The sequence below is a fragment of the Trachinotus anak genome, unplaced genomic scaffold (assembly GCF_046630095.1).
Source record: "Trachinotus anak isolate AG129_WGS33_773 ecotype Australia unplaced genomic scaffold, CSIRO_AGI_Tana_v1 ptg000003l, whole genome shotgun sequence".
NCBI classification, from domain to species: Eukaryota; Metazoa; Chordata; class Actinopteri; order Carangiformes; family Carangidae; genus Trachinotus; species Trachinotus anak.
The window spans coordinates 22,193,538-22,220,100 of NW_027273854.1; the positions used below are offsets into that span (position 1 = coordinate 22,193,538).

General features: G+C 40.7%; 2 protein-coding genes across 7 annotated transcripts in view; one reads left to right on the top strand and one right to left on the bottom strand.

Annotated features, from left to right (window-relative positions):
- Positions 1–26,563, top strand: part of plppr2a (phospholipid phosphatase related 2a) — a 167,508-nt gene that overhangs the window by 36,575 nt on the left and 104,370 nt on the right. The gene's annotated exons all lie outside the window — the stretch shown is intronic.
- Positions 2,756–6,155, bottom strand: nfil3-6 (nuclear factor, interleukin 3 regulated, member 6). The gene is made up of 2 exons (XM_071474568.1): positions 5,887–6,155; positions 2,756–4,942 (listed from the first exon to the last, which is right to left on the bottom strand). Exon 2 carries the CDS (start codon positions 4,815–4,817, stop codon positions 3,588–3,590), a length of 1,230 nt encoding a protein of 409 aa, XP_071330669.1. The 5' UTR covers positions 4,818–4,942; positions 5,887–6,155; the 3' UTR covers positions 2,756–3,587.

Here is a 26,563-nt window from a genome sequence, read left to right on the forward strand (position 1 = left end):
CATTGAAGCGACTCCATGTGTCAGATGCCATCTCCCTGCATCCTGCTCCAGGCACAGCAGTGGTTAAGGTCTGCTCAGTGTCTCAGTAAATGTACGGCACAGTACATTATCCACAGAGCAATTTGAACAGGAGAAAACGTGCCTGAGTGAATGCCTTGAAGGCTGACTTCTGCTGCGGATGTGTTCATTATCTCCTTTTATCTTGAGGGCTGCTCTATCTTTTTGTATGGTAGTGAAAAAGGGTGTGTGTAAGTGTGACTGGATGTTCAGAAATCTTGCCCTTGGTTTCTCATAATTGTCCTTTCCCATAAAACTATAGGGATGTTCCACATTTCAGCACATTATAGGAACATTGGTATTCGTGCTGCATATGATTGCAACAATTATTCTGCATAATTGTGTCCTTGAAGGATGTTGAGGACTTTTCACCTTTGATGCTATGGTAATTATTTGTTCTTGTGTTTGTACATGCTCTAGTTTGTTAAATACCCTTCATAATTGTCTGTCTCAATTATGCTGCTCAATTAAGTGACATTTTTTTTGTTCTACATTTTATTCTGTGTTTTTCTTTTATACACATTAGTCCAGATTTGTGCAGTTGCTAAAGCTGTCTTTTTTGTTTTGTTTGTTTTGTTTTGCCTTTTTGCAATTCATTCAGAATCCACTTCACACCTACATCCTGTGACACCGCATCATCACAGGGTAACCCCGAATGTGGAGCCTCAAATTTGAAGTAAATATGGACCATTCCTTTACATCTCTTTGTTTCCTTCTTTAGCCAGAGGAGACAAACAGCACTGAAGGAGCAGAGGCTTTGGCCGTGAACTTGGATCCCCCTCCCCCCATAAACACACACACATACACACACACACACACACACACACACACACACACACACACACACACACACACTTACTCTCACTCTGTCTCCGCATCACTCCCTCTCCTTTTGCACCCCATCCTTATCCCCACCCTGCCCAACGTTTTCCCCCCTTCCAGCTATGTCTGCAAGCGTTCCCATGGCAACTGTCGCACTGCCTGCCTAGCAACAGGCTTTATCCTTTCACTGAAAGAAAAAAGGGGGAACAGAATGGGGAGGAAGAGGGGGATGTGGGGTTTGCGTTTTTTTAAGGGTGCATGGATGTGGGTGAGGACGGTGGTGTAACAGCAGCGTGTTGCAGTAGATTCATTAAATCAGACTCTTCTTCTCTCCGCTCTACACCTGCAGCGTCTGCCTCGCCTCAACCTTATTACCTTTCCATTTTACCACTGGCTTCTCCACTTTACTCAGGATATTTATGCTTGCAAAATGTTGTTAATCTGTTTTGTGAAGAATTATAGGCAAAATCAGTGTGTAAATTTTAAAGGTCATGTAATTACATATCTGTTCTTGTCCCAGCTTCCTCTGCAGAGCTACAATGAATACTTTTTACGCATATGAGATGAGAGCATCATAATAAAATGATGATGACACAAGCCAAGCTGAATAAACTATTGGAGAATTTTCTCATAACAAAATAATGAGTTGAAATAACGACATCTTTATTGCATCGAATATTTATTTTCTCTAAATTCAATTGACCTTTTGGTACTTGAGCATCAACCCCTGCATGTTTCTCCCACATACACCCGCATAGAAGCACAAATTCAAAAAACGTGCACGGTTGCTGAATGTAAGTATCACTCATTTCCAGGCCAACTAACTTGCTAATCTACAGGAACAATAAAATTTGCTGTGATCCATTGCATGATTTATATCTTGTGGTAGACAGTGAAACACAGGCCCCTGGGCTCCATGGCCATGCTGAAGGCATTGTCTTTGCTGCCCCCTGCTGACCCCAAAGTAGCACTATTTAAAGTGGTCACAGATTTTAGTGCAGACAAAATTGTACTGAAATTCTGGCACCATGACACTAATGACATATAGTCACATTAGAGAAGAACCACAAGAATCTTTATTGAGACTGAACTTGACTATATTGCCTATTTCAGTTCATGCAACCCATTCTTCTGTGACTGTGAATTCCCCTCCAGCTGTTATATTTAAAGCTCTCTTGTATTGAAGGTCTCTAATAGGTTGTGTAATAGCCGGCACATTGTCTCTGTCTCTGTCTGCCTGGCTGTGAGACTCTCAAGCCTCCTGCAGGGACTGCGGGAGAGAAACCTGCCAAGTGCATAACAGCACTTCTCCCCGCCTGCATTTGTCAGCACTTGTCAGTCAAACCTCACCCTTCTCTTGTTTTTTCTTATTCTATGACGCATTATCTGTTATTAGGGAAATCACATCTAGGCTCAAAAGAGCCTTGGTGTATTCACTTTCCAATGTTTAGTTTGGCTGCTGGATGCTATTTACAGTAATTAATGCTAGGCATTGTTCTGTTGGTGTTTAAAGGGACATTCCACAGTTTTAATATTGCACTTTCAAAAAGTTTAGGGACTCACATGAAACATATTAAAAAAGCAAAATGCTGAAATATCCTGACTTCTAATTTCCAAAACACTACAGTTCCCATAATGCAACTCTGTGCCAGTTTGCATTAGACCCTCCTGCCTCCTAAACGTTAACACCTTTCAAGTTGGCAGCAGAGGCTTAGTGTTAAAAATTTTATGTCTCAAGCCTGAGCTGAAATAACCCTGATGACATCACTATGACATCATCATGGTTATGTTTTTTTATAACTATAAAATCTTGTCCTTGTCGTGGCCCTTTAAGGTTTTCCCCGAGTATTGATCAACTCACCACCATGACGCTGAATCTGTCAAATTTATTTATTTTTAATATGAAAAAGTACAGCGACACAGCAGATGTTTAATTGTTGTCAACACCTCAGTACAGATAACACTTATAAAATATGTTGAATCTGACTCATGAACACAGACTACCAGGGGATGTGAAACACCAAAACAGTACGTGTTGCAGTTTGTGCTCCTGAAATGAAAATCAGACATGACATGATACAGTTTTGCAAGCGACAATAAACAAGCCCGGCAAACCTTTCTTCTAGCCTGTGTGTGTTTACGGGGGTTTAACAGACTTGTCTCAGCAGTTACAGTCATACCACTCTAATTACAAAACTGCAAACACATCCTCCACGGTGCTGTTAACAACCTGCTGGTTGATTTCCAGCTGTATTTAATGGAGCTTCTGAACCCCCAGAACATGTTTCTCAATGGAGTGAGGCTGTTTTAGTTAAACTTACATTGTAATGATATGTTGTAAACAGTTTTATGTTGTGTGTTTTTAGTTGTCACAGTGTATGGAATCAAAAAACTAATATACACATAACAGTATTACAAATAAGACCTTCTGAGCAACATTGATTGGAGATGAGATTAAGTAGTTGTTAAACAGCAGGTTATGAGATGAATGATTATAGACATTTATTACAATATAATACAATGTATGAAATAAAAACAACACATTGTTAGACTTTAAAGTTGAGTTTTATCAGTTCATGTGAATATCTGTATGATCCAGCACTACTGTTTATGTGCTGAATTTCAATAGGCTCACTTACAGTAAAACTTTGTTTTGTCCTTGAAAGTCACGACAGGGACAGACACTGACTGAGTCACAGCACCGGTCCTCAGTTGACTTTGGCCATGAGCTGTTCTGTGAAAAGCTTCTTCAGCTGAGCCACCTCCTCGCTGAGAGAGCTGAGCTGAGACTTCAGGTAAGTGTTCTCATGCCGATACTGGACTTCAGTTTGTCCTTGTGTGGGAGGAGGCTGGAGGCTGTAGCTGGCGGCTGAGGCGTTGTATTGAGGGGACTGTCTCCCCCTCCTGCTCTCCTCCCCCTCCAGCTGCTGGAGCCAGGGCCCAGCACAGTGCCCTGCCCTTGTTTCACCTCCACCAAGTCCTTTGACGGCCTCTCTTGGACCTTCCCGTCCTGCCGTGGATAGTGTGGGGCTGCGTCTGGCACTGCTGTTGTCCCCTGCAGCATCAGCCCCGTCGCTACTTCCAGGCGTCTTGAAACGCAACTTGTGAGGCAGGTTTTTCATCGCCTCGGCTTGGTCCAGCCTCCCTCCGGTGAGTTCTGCAGTGTGGTGGAGCTCAGCAGGGGAGTGGTGGAGGTCATAGCCCAGCTCCTCTGCCCTGTGTGGTGATAATTTCCCATGATCACTCAGCCGGTCCTCGAAGAAGATCGGACTGCCCACACTGGACCCACCTGGTGTAGAGAATCCAGAGTCCTCCGACATATTACCAGCATCCCTGGAGCCCTGAGTGCTCAACTGGCCTGTCTGGTTGTTGGGATGTGAGGCTGAGGAGCTGGGGAGGCCTCCGTCAGCACTTTGAAGATAATAGTGAGGAGTCAAGGTTTGAGTGTTGTGCTGAGGGGCAGTAGTAAGGGGTAAGATAGGAGCATTGGAGGGGTCTTTGACCAGACCAAAGCGGAACTTCAGAGCCAGTAGCTCTGCCCTGAGACGAGCGTTTTCCTCCAGCAGAGCCAGAACACGACTCTCCAGGACCATATCGTTCATACGCCGCTTTTCCCGCGAGCGCTTCGCCGCCTCGTTGTTCTTCCTCCTCTTGTCCCAGTAGCCCTCATCCTTTTTATCATGGGGGATAAACTCACGCTTGCGCCGATTGCTGGAAGAAGGACTCTCTTTGCGTTTGATTGCAGAGGTGCGACCGAGGAGGGAGCGGGCCAGCAGGCTGCTAGAGGTGAGGATGGACACAGCTTCATCTGTGAAGGACAGAGGCCCTGCCCCCCCTCCTCCACCTGCACCTGGAGACACTGCTGCAGGTGACTCCAGCGTCTGGAGCACAGCCACATCCTGCTGCCCCCTCATCTGCTGGGACTCCTCCTCAAACATCTCGCCTGTCAGGGGTTGAATGAGCTGCTCCTCGCTGCTGAGGGTGGAGAGTACCGCTGTGTGGTGCTGAGTGCTGGGTAGACTCTCAGGGTCTCTGGGAGGAGAAGATGCAGCAATAGTGCCACCTAGTGACCAAAGTGATTGAAGGAAAGGAGAAGAGGGATTTAGCGGTTACGCAAGAGCCATTACAACACGATATTATGTAACCTCATTACATCTCTCCAATAAACGGGAGCGACTTGTACCATAACCTTGGCAGCCTCATGATAACACCAATATGGAACAATGTACATTGTGAATACAAACCTAATCCGCCATACAAGACTTTTGGCTTTACTCTTACACACAGCAGCCTTCTTAAATAGGAGAAGAAATAAATGTCTTTTGCAATGTGCCATTAACCTGTTAAGCTCTTAACCTACATTTGTACTTTGTCTGAGACCTAAACAAACATTTATGGTTTCATCTTTCTGAGCCCAATTAAGTGATGGGTTACCGGTCTGGCTGTTTTACTTACTTCACCAGAACTGACCCTTCTGTCTGACAGGGACACGCTGATCTCCGGACGGCTGCCGTCAGGACCTGACCTGACTTACACTCAGCATCACCCGCATTTGAGAGCCAAATTCAGATTGACTGCCAATTTAGTTATTTTTTTTTTTTTTTTTCGAAAAAGTTGAAACTTCTGTCTTGTTGCAGCCGACTTTATTTATACCAAAGTAAACACGATCTTTTTTATTTGCAGTATAAGCGATACAATTTCCGAGTAAATTATTTTAAGAACACATGAGAATGCTGGAACTTATTCCCACATCAGCTTGAACCAGTCTAAAAAGCTATTGGAGTTTCGTTTATCAGTCATTTTAAATGTTTAATGTGATGTTAAATAGACTGTTTAGTTACAAGAGAATTCATCACTTTAATCAGCGCATCAGTAGCCTTTTTCATTGTACCCTCTATAATAATAATAATAATAATAATAATAATAGTAAAAAAACAAAAAAAAAAACAAAAAAAAACATTAAAACATTTCTAATAGGAGGAAACCACCAACTGAAAGTAATGTTACCTCTGAAGACTGCTCAGTTTTCTCGGCCGGTGCGCATGACTCATCCGCGGCTCAGGAAGAAGCGCTGCTCTCCGTCTTCCTCTCTGGGTTAATGCCGCGGATCCGCTCGGCGCTGTTACTTAATATTATCATCGGTGTGGCGCACCTCCACTCTGCTCCACTTGGAATGCCGCAGCTCCTATTTGTAACGTTGAGTTCAGCTCAGGACGGTCCCTATCCTCACTTGAACCAGCGGGGCCCTGTTTGTGTGTGTGTTTCTGAGACCGCCTCCCTGTGTGACCCCCGCCCCCACCCTTCCCTCCTCCCCCACCCGCTTTCCAAAGGAAAGCTCCTATCGGCTTTCACATAACATAGCTGTTCCATCATCATCATCATCATCATCATCTGACCTCCCTCGCCCCGCCCCCTCTCACAGGATAATCTCCCCTTAACAATTAGGTAATGTTGCGCTTCTGTGTCTCTCCCGGGCATAAAGAGACAGTTGCTGTGAGTCAGTCGATGCAATGAAAGCGTAAAGCTCACGGAGGATACACACTATTTTAGTACTTTTTATATTTTCTTTACGCTAATGTTTAGGTCTGGAGTTTTATATAACCCAAAATCACAAAACACTGATTTGCCTGAAGGGGATTTACAGTCTGAACAGCGTGAAACCCTCTGACTCGATTTGCTTAACAGCTCTAAATACATCCTTAACATTCTTTCATCAGCTTGACATTTAACAAGCAGTTGTTTTTGAACGTGATTTTGAAGGATGTTGTGTTTCAGAAAATGTCACATTAACCTCAGTTACCTCTGACTGGGGTCTGAGAAAACAGTTAAAATACAGTGGATTTTCCTGTGCTGTGTATTTGTGATTGCTGCTGACAGTATGCAGCACTACCCTTCCCAAATATGTCTGTTTGGATTTCTGCTAACAGTTTGTTGATAAGTATAATATGCAAAACATGACATATTCCCTTATTTGGTGCAATGACCATGTATCATTTCTTCAGGACCTAATGAGAACTTGTAGGCGAAGGGTGCAACAACATTGTACAGAAAGCAGACGGGTGGAGCCGAAAAGCAAATTTCTGCCATGGGGTCCCCAAACAGGTTAATCTGGTTATGTATGTCACAAACAAGTTTTAGAATATTTTTTTCCTAGGAAATGAAGGTATGAGAGTGTCTCTTTTTTCTGAAAGTCAAGTAATTTCCCAGAACCTTCCTAAGAATGTGGAAGGTTAAATGTTCCTTTCGAGGAAACTGTTAGGAAACTTCAGGATGCGTAAATAGTGCATAAAGATTCAATGAGACCAGGCAGACAGTTGCTGCCTGTGGCGCTGTTGCAGCAGTGTCAAACCCAGCAAAATTATGAAATGTGTCACACTTAGAGATACATGCTATACATATATACTTCACAGCACATAATAATGCATAATGAATGGAAGTGTTTAGACAGCTCTTTCATGGGTGCAGATGTCCTCATTTTTTTATCCTGTGTGTTACACAACATCTGACTCATTGTTACCCCAAAGAGTGATTGGTCCTCTGCAGTGCCTTAGATTCAGGAGGACAGCACTAGACTGTATGTGTGTGTTTGGGTTTGTATTTGTATCCTGGTGATACCTACACCTTTATGTTGGGCAGCGAGCAACACGTGGCTTTGTGTGCCATGTATGAGATTAGCATGAGGTCTTTGGTGGAAAGCCTCGACTGACCTCTGTTTTTACAGTGAACATTTGTGCGTGTGTGTGTGCGTACAGGAGACAATGACCTGCATGTACTACATCGTATCACATATGTAAACCTCCTGAGCAAATGTGCTCAGGTTGACAGTGAGATACACTCCGAGCCCCTTGACCCTCACTGTTTGGCCACCTTTGGTTTCTGATAGAGAAAGAGGCCAGTGGCTGTACAGTCAGTACAGTAGCTGCTCTAAACAAGACTTTGTTAAAATGAACTTTCCACATAAGCGTTGCACCACAGAAAACATGCTTTCTGTCCTTTGGCTAAATGATATGACTTGTAAGGAGGTTGTCAGTAGTAACAGCAATGACAGTGTTTTTCAGTTTTATGAAAAGTTGGTGAAGATTAAAGAAATAGGCAGAAATGATAGGAAATACACTTCAAATCGCATTCTTGCATGAAGTTAGATGAGAAAATCAATATATTCTCATCTCTGTAGGGTACAGTAAACATGATGTTATAAATGTGACCTTTGCAGCTGGTTAGCTTATCTTAGTACAAAACATAGACATGGGGAAATGTGATGCTTGGCTCTGTCCAAACATAACAAAATCTGGTCATAAGAGCATTAATTAACACACTATACCTCATTTGTATAATTCAAATGAATACTGCAGTAGAGTTTGTTACCTTTGGACAGAGCGAAGCTGTTTCACCTTGTTTCCAGTCTTTATGCTAAGCTAAGCTAACCAGCTACTGGTGTTAGCTTCCGTCGACATGAGAGCAGTGTTGATCCTCTCGACTAACTCTCAGCAAGAAAATGTTGACTTTCCCGAAATGTCAAACTATTCCCTTAAAGTGATAGCTCTGAGGTTGTGTAAGGCGCTTATCTATGGACCCCTTCCTTTTGAACTACATTTTTTTCAACAGTTGAACTATGGGTATTACTACACACAAGTGCAACTAGAGCGCACACTGTAATACGCCGAGGTCGTCTGTTCGAGTCAGACAGGGATAAGCGTACGTGTGCTTATGCGTAGGTATACTGTAGTTCAGTGGTTGAGAAAATGTAGTTCCAAAGGAAAGAGCTGTTTGACATCAACACAAAGTGGTGGCAATATTCCAGGTAAAGCATACACTTCAACTGGTATTGGGTTTTTTTCTGTGGGCTTTTTTTTTAAGTGGCTAAAACATGTTTTTTTGGATGGCCCTGTCCAGGTCCCAACCTGGTGCTCTCTGCCACGTCTCTAAAGTGGCAGCGCACCGATCTGAATCTAGTGCCGATAACACATTGATTATAGAAAAGTACCTCACACAACACCATGTCAAAAAGGCTGTACTATCACTTTCATATTCATCAACTGTCAATAGCATTTAAAGCAGCCTTGTATTGTTGTTGATTTGAGTAGATCCGAATGAGTGGTGCTTCTTAAAAATGTTTATCATGAGTAAAATCATGTGAAAGACCATCCCAAGATAACAGCCATTTTTTTGTGCCTGCACATATATTGTGTTTTCGCAAATTTCACTTTTTTCCCCACTACGTGCTCCAAAGATGAGAATGCAACATTGCCATGTGAGTCTGGCTTGTGCCATTTACTGGTCACAATAGACTGATACTCATCTGATCCCGAGAGGCCCTGGTTGGAGGCTAACAGCAGAGTGCATATGATAGCAGCTTAGCAACATCACTGAGTGCAGAGGAGGACTGGCATTAACTGGACTGCATCACATTGTCCATGTGCTGTACAGTAGATCCCCTGCACCCACAACATCACATCACAACGATAGAAAGCTGCTTAGGCTACATGACATGATGTGTGATTCAGGCTTTATGAACTTCCCAGCTCAATAAAATAGATCGCTGGCAAACGCAGCAAACAAACCGTGTGCTGATAGTTGTGTTTAATGGATTAGGTCAATCTGCCTTCAGGCACACAGAAATGATTGATCGGTAAATTACATTAGTAGTGAGTTGGGTCTGTAAGCCATGGGCAACTGTCGGTTGTAACAGTGCCAGGTCTCTTTGTATAAAAAGACACAAATCTGAGAGAGAGAAAACCTGGATAAAACTGAAACTGCAGATTTAATCAACTTAAGAAAAGACTGGTTATGTTGGTTAAATATTTCATATAACTAGAATTACACTCCTACTGTGTATCCACAAGTGAACAGTTTAATATTGAGATTATGTAGGCTCTTCTTCATTTCTCCACCAACTCTGGAGTAGCCTCTTTTCACTTAAAATCATCAAAAACGTCTCTGTGACTGAGTTTTTGGGAGACATGTTTTAGGTGAGATGATTGTTCTCTGGTATTAAACGGAGAGATTAAAGTCGTTTAATACACAACAATTTCCACAAAATCACAATGTCCGTTTGATTTATGCAAGAGGAAGTGAGTTACACCATACATCTGCTTAACAGTTCAGCTTTTGAAATATGTGTAACACGTCTACTTGAGAAAGCAGTTTTACTTTAGACTTCTTTGGAACTGAACAAAAAAAAAAAAAGTATTTAAAAGAGGATCTTAGCACTGCCTTGTATCAACACGTCTCTAAGATGAAGAAAAAAAACCAAAACAAGATTTGTTTAGAAAGGTGTACACAAAACAGATAAGACATAACTCCAGATAAAGTAGATGTTGGGTTTAGTAGATTCTTTTATCTGTAGACTGTCTGTCACGCTTACACTTATATCATTGCATTGACTGTTTTGTTTTCCCTCAAAGCGCTCTTACCCAATGCAAGTATTAGTGAGGGAGGATTGTGTTGCAGTCAAGTGACCGAGTGGGAAAACAACATAAAGAGAGGAGGGTCCATATGAGTTCAACAGGTTCGAGCTGAATTCCTGACATTCTAGCAGAGGCTCTTATTATGGAACAGCTCACCTTGTAGCTTTGACCTGCAGGGAAAAAAAGGGCACATAACCCTGTAAACAGCATGTAGTCTCCACTGAAAAACATCTCACGTCTCAGGGGAGCTTGCAAATGTTTACAGGACTTTTAGTCACAAAACCTGTAAACTGAAAACTATACGCAAAATAAAAGGCGGCGTTTAAAGGGCAATCGTTAAAAGATGATGATTAAAGATGACAACTCAAAGTTAAGAGTCAGATTCAGCTTGTAGCTCAAGACAGTGAGTGAGTGCCATAAGCTTAAGTAGAAGGCTGGTTTTCCTGGGTTTGTCTCAAGGTAGGACGATGAATTTTGGAGGCTCTAATATCTGATGTTAGTTTTCCTCTTGAGGCTTTGTGTAGCATGCAGTGATCAGAGGATTAGCTTTCACTATAGACAGACAGCAGTAATAGACTGGAACTGACCAATGGCTCCTGTTTTTTAGTCAAAGACTTAATCTTTCTATAAAAGAGGAAAAGCTTGACATTAAGTGTCTTAGTTCTTGAATGTGAACCTCTTCATCTAACTTGTCAAAGTTGTGCACTTAGTTCTTTCTTTTTTAAGATTTGTGGTTTAAATTGAATCTGTTGGAAATGATCAAAAGACAACCGAAGATCAACCCGTGAAGCTAATGTTAGCGTAGTTCTTCAGCTAGCAGCTGGTAAAATCTGCCAAGAGCAGTTGTTATTTCAGCTGAGAGGTTCAACAGCAAACGTCGCTTTTTATCGACCCCTCCTGAAATCAAGGACACGTTTTTAAAAATCTCAAAGAATTTCAAATGGAAATTAGTTAAATGTGCTGTGTGAGAACAGCATAACAACAAAGCTAAAAGTAGCACTGCTAGCATAACCTGGAGAGTCTTTTAGTCTGTGCACAGCACATCAGCTGAACATACAATATCAAATCTAGTAATAAATAAATTGTATCTTACAATATCTAAATTATAAAGCTAAAGTGATCAGTGGAGTTGAATCTAATTGTCATTTGACAGAAAATTAATCTGTGACAATTTTGATAGTCATTAAATATGACATCTTAAGTGTGAGGATTTGCTGCTTTTTTGATTATATGATAATAAAATGAACAGTGTTACTGTGGGTCTGACAAAACAAGACATTTATTCACCTAAAACTTACTTTTGGCCCACATTTTTTTCATGGACATGTACTAAACAATACAAAAAAACAATCATTAGTTGGAGCCCTTAATGAAACTTTAAATTAGTTTAAATGGATCTGTGTCTGTTTTTCCTATCAGTCCATTCTAGATTAACAAACCAAACTTATACGATGACCTTTAACTGTATTTTTCCCTGTAATTAGTATAAAATTACGTAGCTCCTTCCAGGAAACGTCTTAGGTAATTATTGGGAAATTACAGCACATGTACGTTGCCCCTGTGCAATGTCAGCAGCAATAGATCTCTTCATCTGTTTTGGAAGCAGTAAATGGATGATGGGAAGAGTCTATAAAACCAGAGGAGAGCTCTGCTAGCAAACGCAACTGTTTCTAACATGAACATTTAAAATGGCTTTCGATGTGATATTTCACAGCCCCAGACAGTGTCATTTGTGCATCCTGGCTTTCTTTATAATTCATCAGCTCTGGGGTAGATTATATCTGCAGCAGCAGTGGGCAGCAGGCTGGATGGATATAAATATCTGTGCTCTGTTCTTGCCAAGTAGGTGGCACAGACAAGACTCACAGCAAGACTGTTTACACCAGCTGACCGGCTTCACAAAAACAGCCACTGGGAGTCAGACAGATGAGCTGGGAGGTGTTAGCCAAAGTTGACGGGCAAAGACATGTTATGTAAAGTTCCCTGCAGGACGAGCTTAAAATACACTCTGAACCAGGCCACAGGGGAAGTCCAGAGAGGAGGATGGGGATGGGAGGAGGCCGTCAGTCCGGTGACACAGTTAGCTGCTGCCGGAAGAAGGTCACGTAGATGGCGGTCGATCGCCTTCAGCTCAGTGTCACCTGTTGGAACGACACTTTCTCTGGTCCTTTCTCCAGCTGCTGTGTTTCATTTTGTTTCTACACACATTTTGTGCTTCCGTCTGTGCTGCCCCCCCCCCAACCCCCGCTGCCTGTGAGCTTTAATTGCAGTATGATGTTGTCATAAAAAAACCTTTTTGTTCATGTTTGCTTCATTATGGCTTTAGCAGAAAATCCCACAGCAGTGACACAGTGTGCTGCCGCAGCACAGTATCATCCAGCCACATGCCAGCCTGGCCTCATTTCACCTGCCACGTAATGTTATCTAATGTGATAACACTCAGCCCTGGTTGACCGATATAATGAAAGATAAGAGGAGCTGTTGGCTTCACTGTCAGTCACATTAGATATTAACAAATGGAGCTTCATTATTAACACACAGTATTTTTCCTGTACGTGTTTACTACACTAAATTAAGTTCAGCTTTGCTCCCCCCCCCCCCCCCCCCCCCCCCCCCCCCCCCCCCCTTCTTCTCTTGTGTTTTGGCTCAGTTCCAGTCTCTATTGCTTTATATACACGCACTGCTTCTGTGGAATAGTTTGTTTCTGTTTTTGACTCGACTGCCACTGATAACACCTGTAGTCTATCCCTGAAAAAAGCAGCTTTCTTCCTAAGTTAGATGAGAAGATTGATGCCACTCTTGCTTCTGTGTGTCACTTTGTTTAATATGAAGTTGTGTCCAGCAGCTAGTTAACACCTGGTAAATGGACTACACTTCTATAGCACTTTTCTAGTCTTATCAACCACTCAAAGCACTAAACTAAACTACAAGGCACAGACACACACACACATTCATAGAGCACTTTTTTCAACCATACACATACCTTCATACACTGTGTCACTGAAGGAAATTTCGGGTTCAGTATCTTGCTTCCACGTGCAGACAGGAGGAGTCGAACCACTGACTTTATGATAAGAGGATGACCCTGCTGTACCTCCTGACCCACAGAGCTTCTGGAAACAGAGGGAACAGGCTAATCTGGCTCTGTCCAAAGGTAACCAATTCCTCAGACCAGCACCTCTTAAGCTTACTAATTAACACATTATGTCTCATTTGTTTGATCTGCTCACAAGTGGAAATGTAAAAACATGTCTGACAAGCTCACCGTGACTCTGCCTGACCCCATAAAACCACACTGTGTCATGTTTTTCCTTTAGTGCTTGTATGGATTTAACAAACAACAAGTAATGTGATAATTTGTCAATTTTGTGACATCTATACAGTAAATATGAAGGTATCACACCAGCAGCTTCCTTATAGCCAGTACAATCAGCAGAAACAGCCCCACCACGTGTCTTTTCCTTTTTTTTTTTGTTGCTTAATTTCTTGGAAACATCTAAGAAATGAAGTGGTTATTTATGAGCTGGGAGTTGCTTCTTAGAAGGGCATCGACCCTTTCATTGAACTCTCAGAGAGAAAGCGAATAAGCTTCTTTTATTTTGCCAAAATCTGCCCTACATGCTTTCACATTTATACCTGGAAAAATTAGTAAAAACAATTTCACATACAACCAAATTTAGCTGTCTTGGTCATTATATATTTTCTTTGGCTGGTGACTAAGAAAAATGCAGTTAAAAAGAGACTATTCTCATGTTCTGAATCACAGCTCTCCTGAGACGTGTATTTATGTAACAGCTTGTCTATACCACAGACGCACAGCGCCTCTCCAAGGCTCATACACATGAGAGATACATTGCGGTGTCTATAAATAGCCTGTGACTCAGTTTGTTTTTGGCTTGGGGGGGTTTGTTTCATAACAAGCAGAGCGCGTGCGTGTGTCTGTGTGCATGTGGGTATATGTTTATTGATAATTTGTTGTCAGCGCATATATATTCTCCCCTACCAAGCGTTTCAGCCATTCCTCAGCTCACTGCATCAACTGTGACCTCAGTCTGCTCCCGACTCTACCAGCCAGGTGATTTCTTTTTTTTTCTTTTAATCTGGGAAACCACAAGCAGGTAACCTCTCCAACATCATCAACGCAGACCCTGCTGTCTGCGCCGTAATCAGACAGAAATGTCAGCATCGTTTGAGCGCTGGCCTCCGACACACATTAGAGGGAAAACATTTGGAAAGCTCTCAGCTTGTGAAGCAGAAGCCAAGAGCCACAGACCCGCTTCCCTCCTCATGCTTCTATTCTTAGGCTCTGAAATACGTCACACTGTTTCCAAAGCAACCACTTCTGATCGTTTGGGGATGATGGTGGGGTGGGGGCTGGCTTATGAAATGCTCATAAAAGAAATTACATATATTAGAGGGGATGTGTCTCTGGAGAATGTGGAAGGATTAATAGAAATCACAGGGAAATCTGCACAACATGCAACACAACTGTAGAAACAGAAACGTAGTTGTTAAGATACCTTTTTCACATTGTAATGAAGCAGGTATAAAGTTACCATTGAGTTTCTTTCCAGCTACCAAATGTCCTCTCACATCTGTCATAATAACTGGCACCAGGAGAGGGTCAAGATGTCCTGAAGTGGTCTGGAGGCGCAAGAGAAAGACTCCATGTGACATGATGATGAGAAGTTTGTTTTGCTGTCTCCTGTTTACCCAGAATTGAGAGCAACAACAACACTGTTCAGTCTAATGCTCTCCCTGTTCTTCTTCCTTATGTTTATTAGAGTCATTATGCAAATAAACAAGAAGGAGAATATTGTATTTTATTTTCCAATAGTTTGGCTCAGTGTTTGTTTTCAATTAAAGAATAATGCAAAACATTCACAGCAAAAAGGAAGAAAGAATAAATAAAAAATAAAGGAAAATGATTGAGGTCGAGCTGAACTGAATCAAATATTAAATTTTATAAATACTGATATATAAAAGAAGATCCTTCACATTGTTATAAATATTTTCTTTGGTCGCTACCCTTGACTTAGACAAAACACAGTAGTTTTGTTCAGCAAGATAATCTTCACAAATGAAGACCATCTTTATGATTTTTGAAGCCTAAATACAATCACCAGAAGATGCTAATGTTAGGCTATAAACATACTGCACCACAGTCACATGACTTCAGTATCACCACCACTAAAGTTCATACCTGTAGTTTGATTTAGCTCTTACTTTTAGCCTCTCCTCTTACAAAGTTATTGTTAATAGTTTGTAAAAGTGCGTTTAATTACGTTTAATGTCCCCAACAACCTATGTTGTTTCATTTATCCACCTGTTAGCAACTGCCCTTTTTTAAGATAAAAGCTTAAAGAAACCACAACTGGGGTATTTAAAAATTATGACACAACATCACCATAAAATTCTGATTAGCCTACCACATGCATTTCAAAGACCAACCAACAGGCCTGCAAAACAACAACAGCCAGGTAAATAATAGGCTACTATATACTATTATATACTATATTGAATAACCTAGAGAAAAGTGCAGTAAAAGTCGGCATTAAGCAGGCAGTGGATTACCTCATTTAGCTAAATAAACCAACAAAATCATAAAAATAAAGTACGCAGCGTGTGTACAGGAGTATGGCTGCCACACCACTGGACTTTGGGACCTGCAACACTCTATACTGTCCTCCATAATATCTTAAAATAATGTATCCATTAAAAATATAAGAAAATGGTAAAGATTCAAGCTGCTCTTTATTTTTGAATCAAGAGCAGCTATTAATCAGTTGTTACAGCCACAGAATGCGTGAACTAGGGGAACAATAGGGATGTTTTTCACCCAAACCATATACCACGTAATGAAAGTATGTGAAATAGATGCAATGATTAGGCTGTAGCCTGCTAAGTATGAGAGCAGCCGTCTGTTACATGAGGATTTCTTCCAGACAGCTCACAAAAAAAGCACATGGTCAAATATCAAAACAAAAACCATCCTTGTGATGTAACTATTTGACCATTTATTTATTTTTTTAATTTATTTTTTCCTTTTTACAATAAATGTGAAAAGGTTGGAATCAATCTGGATTGAGAAAACGTTCTACCAAAACATTCAGCAAAAAGAAAGAAAGAAAAAAAAAACCTCCACTTTCTTCGACCTCTGTCTCCTTAATCATTTTCAAAAAATCCTTCAGATGTAAAACTGAGTGCAGCAAATATAACAAAAGCAAATTTATTAGTTTAATTTGAACAAGGATTCAAAGAGAGGTCTGGAAAGTCAAACAGCTCTTTCTTAGACAGAGCATTTGCTTGTCCATGTAACTGAAAATCTACCATGAGTGTTCGATCTTATCAGCTCCATCAGCCGTTGAAGATAACTCAGTGTGCACCCACTGAGCAGCATTCATCCTAGAAGCTGCTGTTTTATACATGTAAATCCACATCTATCTCATCCAGACACTGATTTACATCCTCATCATAATGTGGCTGAAAGTCAACAGGGGCGTGAACTTCGTCTCATTACAACAACAGATATCGATCTCGGTGCGAGGAGGAGTTTAGGTGTCAGAGGTACTTAACATATTTGATTTGGTGCCAGGCAGATAGAGGGGAGTTGGGGGCAATTAAATTATTTAATTTGGGAACAAAGGGTTTATACAGAAGGGGAGTGCATGGATGTTATGTAAAGCTGGTTATGTAAAGCATGCTGTGCGGTTGCATAATCTGTTCATAATCAGAGGGTAGTACAGATATAGATGGCCCAGTTTCCACCTTGTTCATTGCAGCATGACAGTGGCACAGTGTCCTGAGTGCTCAGGTTCACCCGAGGCAGCCTTGGCAGAGGGTTTGATATTGTTGAACCTCAGCCATTACAAGAGTGCCTAACAGTCATTTCCTATGCATGTTTTATTTCACTGCATGAACACGAGCAGATGTTGAAGTTGTTTCTGGCGTGAGTCATAATTTGTTTGTTCGATAATCTCGCCGTGCCCTGAAATCCTTTGACATGACATTACACAGTATACGCAGCGTAGTACGCCTCTAAGGCATGTCACACAGATGACATTATAAGTAGACAATCAACATTAGAAACAATGTTGTTACATCTCCTTATACTGCCCAGGCTCTTATGTGGATAATCCTCCAGTGTGCCACCTACAAATCACATGGGATGCTAGTGTTTTCAATTTGTTTGCCTTTGTTTTTTAATAGCATGTAAACAAATACAAATACATTATACAGTGGTAGTGAACAGATGATGTGATCTGTACAGAAAAATGAGCAGCAGCTGAATTTCTTTGGTAATCTTCACCCACCTCACCCTCGCTTTTGACCTATTGTCAGTCAAGGATGAGTGTTCATAAATCCCTTTCAAAATCAGCAAAAAGAGCAGCAGCTCTCTGTGTCTTCAGAGCTCATAATCATCAATTCAGACCTCTTCAGTATCAAAATTATTCCAGGTGATTGTTTTTTCTGTACAGTGTGAACAAGAACGGATGGCTAGTAGAAATACCATGCAATGTAAACAAACAGGCGAGAACTGCTGAGCTGAAGATAGTTTTAACATTGATAATTCAGACTTCCGGACAACAGGGGTTCATCCTGATTTATTTGGAAAACAATTAACTAAAATTTGGGGACCATCTCACCAAGTGTATGCAAGATTGCTAGGAAAATGTCTTGAAAATGATAATGCATTGCAATGTGGACCTAGTTATTCCTAAAGGAGAAGGAGCAATATAAGACCAGACTTTTATTTTATTCTAACATTTTTTGTGTGTGTGTCCTGTCCCAGTACTATAGGCAAGCAGTGTGAGTGGTCTGGATGCCTTGTGTTGTTGGGTCAGAACATAACCCTACGTGTGGAACACAGTCACTCGCGTTGTCCTAAACTCTGATGCCTTCCAGGACCGGCTCACAGTGGGGAAATGTGTTGTGTTAGTGGTGAACAGGGCTTTTATTTGTAATATAGTTAATTATGAAACAAACCTTGTGGCATGTTAAAAAAAGAAGAGCATTGAGTAAGAGTACCCAGTTATTATGATGAAACTCTTGCATAATAAAATACTCTGAATATGAAGTCAAACACCACAATTACAGCAGCATCTTCTGAATCTTCTGTAGTATCTTTTGTGCTTTGACAAAATGAAGAGAAATGAATTTGGATTTGAATTTGAGAGTACATGGTTGTATCTTTATTTTACATTTTACTCATAAAAGTCCTCCAGTACTTTCAGTTGCTACATCAAGCTGCTGCAGTCATAAAAGAAGAAGCTAAATATGTTATGAGGCAAGCCCCAACCTTTCATAACATAAAGTGGATCTTGTTACATGAGTGTTCTTGCTCCTCTGACCAACTAAGGTCATGTTTCCTGAAGTCTCTCTTGCATGCAGCCGACAGTATCTCGTTTTCAAATCCACACTGAAAACATTGTGAACACAGTAGAGCACAGATGAGGGAGGTTTCTGTAAACCAGTGTGGTAGCATTATCAGGTCATTTATGAGCAGTTAATTATGATTCTACATGAAGAAGGACTCATTTCTAAATAACATAAAGCTCAGTACATTATCATTAAACAGATGTTAACTTGCCTGACAGCAGGTTAGATTAGTCCTAGAAACCAAATTAAACCCTCCACCATGTACTTGCAGCATTTTATTCTTTAATAAGTCCTAGCTATTTTCTAAGTCATGTAACTTGCTATATATAAGACTTAATCGCATTTAATAAGAAACATTTTCATTGATCTGTGATTCCCAACAAAGACATTAGTAATTCATTATGTTTGTTTCATTCTATTTCATAAAAGCAAAGGAGAAACCTGATCGATTGTCTACAGTTTGTATGTATCTAACCACCATTCTGCTGACAAAGCCTCTAATAAAGTATTTCAGTCATAGGCGTAATTCCCACCACAACCCCCACCACACTGAAAGCTCTGAGAGTGGTTTTTGTTGTTCTCATGAGAGGCTTCCTTTTTTGGTTTAACGTTCAGCAAGGATGTGATCCTCACTTTTATGTAATGTAGACTGCATCCTAATCCCAGCGGTCCTCCATACAGTGGATTGAAAGGATTTTCTTGAGAGTCAAGCGAGAATACTGTCGTTCCTTTAAACCCTGAAATAGAATGGGAGGCAGTTCAGCAGCAGCCACCAGAGAGGCAAACCATGCAAAAAGAGCTTTGAACAGTTGGCTGAAAGAGCTTAATTCAGACCGAACGGCTCCCCTGATGCTCAGAGCCAACCGCCCAGGCCAGCGGCCAAGAGATGGAAGAGAAACGTAAAAGATTAAAATCTTGTTTGGCAAAAGGATTTTGTTCCAGGGTGATCACTGAAGTCTCTGCGGCCTGAGACCACCCTGCTCAACCACTGATCTAAATAACGATACATAAATGGTAACTTCATATTTTCCTGCACAATTATGTAAATATTGTGTTTTCAATCTCTTACGAGCTGTAATTCAGGCAGCTTTTGGTCTGTGATAGTGAAGAAAGTTGTTTGACCTAGCCCATGTCTTTCTCACACTCTGCCACCTTCATTACAAAAGCAGGAATGCAAAGTATCTAATTACATGTAATGTTATTCTCATAACTAACTAAGAACTTTCTAAAATCAACACCCCAATTACACCCCATCTAAGTTGATTTTGGTTTAAGCACCAGCTGCTTTTGGAAAGACAAGAATTACAGAGTAGCCTGTGGTTATGTAGTCCTGCCCCTGTCAGGAGGACAGTCCACCCCATGCTTTGAAGCTCTTTTTTCTCTTCCTTGTAGCTTTAAGAGAAATGATGGTCACTGCGTTGGTGAAGTGGTGAATGACAGGTTTGTAAAGTGTGTTTTTAATCATGCTTTCATATCAAATAGTTTCAGTTTCAAAATAGTGTCATCAGTTCACTGCAACTATTTCACAACTACTGCTCAGATTAGTTTTGATTTACTGGCCACATAAGAAATCTTAAGTGATATTTACCCTTATTAGTGCCAGTGTGAAGGACTGAGACTAATAAGGAAAAAGGGAACAGTTCAACATTTTGGGTATAAAATGTTAATTTGTGGGCTTTAGAGGTGCTGGTAGGTGGACCGTTTTAATTCAGACAGAGGAGGAGGCTTGCAGCAATATGCACTGAAATGACAGCTGACAGCAGAAGAGGGGAGAACAGATTTATATTTTAACAGCAACGACATGATTGGCTGATTGAGATTGTGGTGAAATCTGATTAGTTTTCCAAAAACGCCAGTAGTCGGGTGAGTAGAAGTGGGGAGAGAGAGCGAGAGAGTGACAGTCTTCCTGGTTGAACCTACCCCAGCCAGAAAAACCTGGGTGTCAGTGTTTCATGACCAGCCACCCGACTCTCGGTCCAGGTCGTGGTTATATTTTGCCTCAACTACTGCAATGCCCCTCTGGTGGACCTCCCTCCATGCACAGTGAAACCCTTACAGATGGTCCAGGTCTGTGATCAGCCCAAGAGGGCACATGTCACTCCACTGCTCAGAGTGACTTCTGGGTCTGCACCCATCTGCTTGAACTCAATCATGCCCCTAATTACGCCCCTTCTTGTCCACTGTGGAATGTCGTCTGGCATCGCCGTCCCAGACTGTTCTGTGTGTTGGAACAAGCTACCGAATGCTATCAGAGCAGGGGCGTCCCTCTCTATTTTCTAGAATCTCTTGAAGACTCATCTTTTCCAAGGGCACCTCCTCTCATAACACCTCTAACACCCTAACATGCCAACTAGCACTTACTATGCACTTTCGGTGCACTTCCTTGCTTGATCTCCCTGTGCCTACTAAATAGATGTTGTGCTTAGTAAGGTCTCCTACTGAAGCTTTAGTGTTGTCCCTCACTTGTAAGTTGCTTTGGATGAAAGCATCTGTCAAATGAGGGAATGTAATGTAAAATGTAATGAACTTACACTGGGCATTATGAAAGTGAGAAAGCTGTAGATCCACGGTGAGTAGGGAATATTAATGACATGGTTTGCCTGGGGTTAAAAAGTTCAAAGGTTATTTTGAGTGAAATTTTTTGTTGCACATTATTTGTGCCCACGTCTCTGCTTTGAATTACACCAAAGACCTTACAGATTTCACTGATTACTGTTCTGTAATAAACTATTGTTGACACCATCAGAATAAGTATGATGTTTTGAACTCTGTCACGGCCACACTGCATACCTAATGTGAAATGGACATAATGTTGGGCTAAATATACAATTAAAAAATGCAGTAAGAAATGCTTAGTTTCCAAGAAAAAAAAATCATGAGAAAATCATTGTGCTTTCCAGAAAGTAAGAAAGGACAACAGTTTAACACAGAAGCACTGAAAATAGAAAACCCCATTCAAAGGGTGACATCTGATTGTGCATGACTGCTTTATATTATTGTTGACTGTTGTAATGTGGGATCATGGAATTAGACAATTGAGTTTTCAGTGTGCAAAAAGAAAGAGCGGGAGGGAAGAGGAGGAGGAGGAGGAGAGAGTGAAAACGAATAGAAGGGTTTGTTGAGGACAATGGTTCAACTTAGCAGGGCAATCTGAGGTCTGTTTATTCAGTCCTTACCTCATGCTCCCGCTACCCAATGTTTATTCATTCATTTCACATCACTAAGTGAAGAAGAAACACGGGCAAGTGAACCAGCCACAACACGTCCTTCTGTGAAATGAGAAAATGTGATGAAATATGTACACTTTATGTAAACACACACTGGGGAGTGTAACGCACATGTTCGATGAACTCAAATACCCCTTCATTAACACCACTATGTGCCAAATGTGTTTATAAACTGGATATTCCAGGCTCTGTTAATTATATAAACATTCATTTGATATTGCTACAATTCTTTTTTTTAACACAACTGAACTGTCATGCACTTTTAACATCTATGTCTATCACAACTGTTGATCAACCGCTTCTCTATTACTTTAGCTATTTCACCCTTTTAACCATTTATCCATTACTAACTTTTTGTTACTTTAAACTAACAATTTTAACAGCTAATCCATTTCACCCTTAGCCAGATATTTCAGCCTTTTATCCTGTACTTAAGGCTATTCCATGAGTTAAGCTATAACATTTAGCTAACTATTTCAACCATTCATTTATTAGTTAATATAACTATTTCAACCACACCCATTAGCTATTTAAACTATTTAGCCATTCAATTCAACAGCTTATTCTTAAGCTATTTCACCAGTTTATCCACCAGTTTTAGCTAACTATGCCAAACACTTGTCCATTAGCTACTCCCTTAGCTACAAGATAACCATCCCCCATGGGGGATGCTTGATATATTATTCAAGGGGTTGTGCAATTAACACATTTATCCTATACTATTGTACCAAACTATTTCAACCCATTATGCATTGTATTTTAAGATGACTACTGTTGCAACCTTTAATCCACTACTTTTAAGTTTTCCAACCCTGTGTTCTTTTAGCACTTTCTAACTATGCACCCTCAGCTGAAACACCTGATGTTCAGGTATTTCTCCCCTGTTTTAGGAATCACTACTGTAACTTTCCTTTTTTCTTTAGTATTGAAGCTACATGTCTAATCTTCCCCTGAGAAAGACTTCAGTACAGTATGGATTATGTAGACAAGTTTAATGTGGAGCCAAGTGAGAGTTCCTTGGTGATGAATCCTGACGAAGGGAAGCTGTGTGGGTGGAAAGAATGAGTCATCCCTCATCTGTCCATAGCGTTAGGTTGCTGCCGCTGGTGCAGAACCGAGTCAAGCCCCATCTCACAGCAGTTAAGGAGCGATGATGTCAGAGCTGTCACTGCTCTACCCTCTCATCAGCACCCACTCAAAAAGCTCTTGGTATTTGTGCACTCAGGGCAGGGTGGGATACAATAATAGCACTGAGTGGAATGGACTGTCTTCATTTAACCCCTTGTCTCTGTATTGTAAGTGATAGCCCCATTTTAATATTTCTTCCTTAATTTTCAACCTTTTTATAGCTGCATATTATTACTGCTAAAAGTTGAACTGAAAAAAAGTGGGCGTTTCCAATGAATTAGGGAACATTATCCTTGAATATCTATACTCAGGAAATCTGCTTGTTCCTCAAACCTTCTCCTTAATACTCAGAAAGTTTACTTCACTTCTGTTTTGCCCCAATCTATTTCTCAGAAATAATTCTTATCCTGGTGATTCAAGTGTGTTTTGAGGACAATAACATTATTATGACATCCATCCCAACAGAGTTAGCAACAGAGTTTTTTTGGAAGAACACAGCCTTAATGCGCTCTGTACATGACAGCCCTCATGAATGACTCAGTTAGCGCGTTAGTGTTAGCCAAGCATCTGAAGAAATTACCACCCCCATGTTGTTGCAGAAAGTGACACAGACATGCTCTTAAGCAACTTTTTCTTTATCTTAGAGTCCATGGAATCGATAATGCATTTGGTTGGCGGTTCTTGTTCTGTGAAATAAGTGACTCATCATTGGATAAATTACAGAGGTTACATAACTATGATACTTTCTCAGCATATGTTTACCCTTCCGGTGAAATGACTTCATGGTATTGTAAGAGCAATTCTCAACATGAATATGTGCAAACCTAAACACATATATGTCTGGGTAAACTTGTGTTATGTTACAGATTTACTACTGTTTTACTGTCTGTTACTGTTGTTAAAGATATGTATGTTTTGTTTTTGCAACTTCAAGTCTACTTGAAAATAATCACTGCTTTTTACCATAGAGCAATACTTGCATTGATTGAACAAACAATTTAATGCCCATAATCATGTCTACAAGGATTTGGTTGCTCATTGTCGTCCTGAAATACATTCTCTTGGTTATTAAGGCTATGCTGCCCTCTGCTGGTGAATGATGCAAAATTACATTCATACTAGATGGAAATATAGTTTTAATAAATATCCTTATTTTTAGAGGAGGAGGAATTTAACAAAGCATTGACTTTGTTTATATGAACCCAAATCAAGAATCAAATGTAGATTTATTTATCATTACTACAGACAAAAGCCTATTTGATAACATTAATCCTGTAATATAATAAAAGTTTACACTTGACATAACATAATCCACTGTGAACATTGTAAACATTTCCTTTAGACACATTTTTAATTGATTCTTTCTAGTTTTTGCATATTTCCTCTTTTCCCATATTCAAATGCAGTAGCACAGAAGTTACCTTAAATATACTGCATACACATTTGTTGAATGACTGTTTTACATAATGCTGTAGATACAAGTCATGAATCAGTCATGGAATACATCAACATTTTGGGAGATATATCTATTTGCTATGTTTCCAAGAATTACACTCTCATGCCTGTATTGTAAATCTGAAGCGATGTTGGAAAAGAGCATCAGGCCCAGCAGTGACTCCCAGATGTCTTCTCTGGTTCCCATTTTCATCACTTGTAGCGTCATCCCGCCTCGCCACATGTGCCGCCATCTGCAGATGTCTGATGGTTACAGAAAGCCTGACTGTGCTCACCTTTCATCAAGACGGATGAGGCTGGTGTCTCTTAACAGGACACACTGGGAGGCGCTGATGATTAAGACGTATGTCCTACAAAAGCTCAAACTGAGAGGTGCCATCAGTCTGTCAGTGCTGATCCACAGCACAGATAAGAAGAAGAGCAGCCTGGCCTTGATTGCTCAGGGATCCTTGACACCGTGTGCGTCAGTCATCCGTTCCAGTCATGAAGAGACTCAGCTATATAAGTTTGAGGATGGTCAAATAAAGCAAGACATGGACTTCACGTACAGTACGTGACCTTGTAAGAATTCCCATCAGAGCAATTACAAACTCAAGGCAAACACTGGCATCTGGCATTTTGGATCTGTAGTCAGGATGTTTGGGGAAGCAACCATAAAATGTCAGAACTGAAACCTAGGTCTTGGCCCTCGGTGCTGTTTGTGGGTTGGTGAGAACTGCAGCCAATTAACACTATGGGTTTCCGATCCAGGAAGGGCAGTGTGAAAGTCCTTCCTCCCTTGGCAGAGTCACTGGGGCTGACAGATGGTACTTAGACGGGCTAAGCTGTGCACTTCTGACTGTGGAGATTACAAACTGAACTCTCTCTAGTGGACATGACAGTTTTCCTGAAGGTTTTCTGATGGCTTAATTTGCCATGGACTTCCTTCTTCATATATGTCAGTGGTTCGCAACCTTTACCAACATATGGCCCACATGAAAATCTCAAAAATGTTGGTGGCCCACATCTGACCCCATAACAATATGGAGGCCAAATAATGCATTTTCAATATTTTAATAATGACGATCAAACATTCAGGACTTTGTTTGAGAGATCATTTGTCAATTCACCATCTGTCTCTTGACTCTGTTTCCTTTTAATTCTTTCTGTTGCTAACCATCGGTTCATCATTGACAGACACTAATACGGGGATAAAATAATGAAAATAGTTTTAAAACATTTGTAATATTTTTAAAAACCCACAGGTTGGAAACCACTGATTTAGGTATTACAGTCTGGTCTTGAGTAATCAAAACAGACTTTTCTGCGACTGGATGGAATTATATTTTTCATGCAGCATGAAAAAGTACAGTAGCCTAGGCTAGTGTAAGATGTTGTAAGATTCTGCCTTTTATCCTGAGATGCTTTAGGTTGATTAGACCATGTGCTAATCTGGATAGGCATTCAGACAGAATTTACAATCACTATAAGCTTCTCTGGGTGGCCTCAGAGGTGAATCAGCTTTTGAAATTCCCTTATTAAGCCAACTATTGGTACATTCAACTTTTAAAAAGAGCTAGTGCAACCAGTCTCTGTTGAGATTTGCATACTTCCAATGAAAGACGCTGTTTTATGATTGTGCAGATGTACTTTTAACTGTTTTGCCAACTTTGTTAATGTTAAAAGCCATTCAGGATGGCCCTTTATGGCCATAATGACTGGACCACAGTGGTGTTCTGCTACAGCAAATAAAGAAAGAGGTTTTTTTTCAACTATGTAAATGATTTAAAGAGAGTCTGTAAAACGAGCCCATAGGTTGTTTGTGCAGTCTATTGTGACTCATATTTATGTTTTGTTGTTAGGCAACATCTAGGGCCTGAAGTAATTATGACAGGAGCAAAAGGAAGACAGGTGGTGACATAGAATATAGAGCAACCAAGTCCATGCCCAGAGGAGGTTGGGGTCAAAAAAACACAGGAGTATGACACAGGAGAGCGGCGTTTGATTCCCATGTGAAAGTAGCAGTTTGTGTTGTTTCTATTATCCATGACTGTTCAACAAAGTTAACCACGTTGTTGTTATTGTAACCATGACAACAAGCCAAAACAT

Bases quoted from the DNA above. Each gene is read 5' to 3' on its own strand.
- nfil3-6 (XM_071474568.1), bottom strand. From the start codon at position 4,817: ATGTTTGAGGAGGAGTCCCAGCAGATGAGGGGGCAGCAGGATGTGGCT.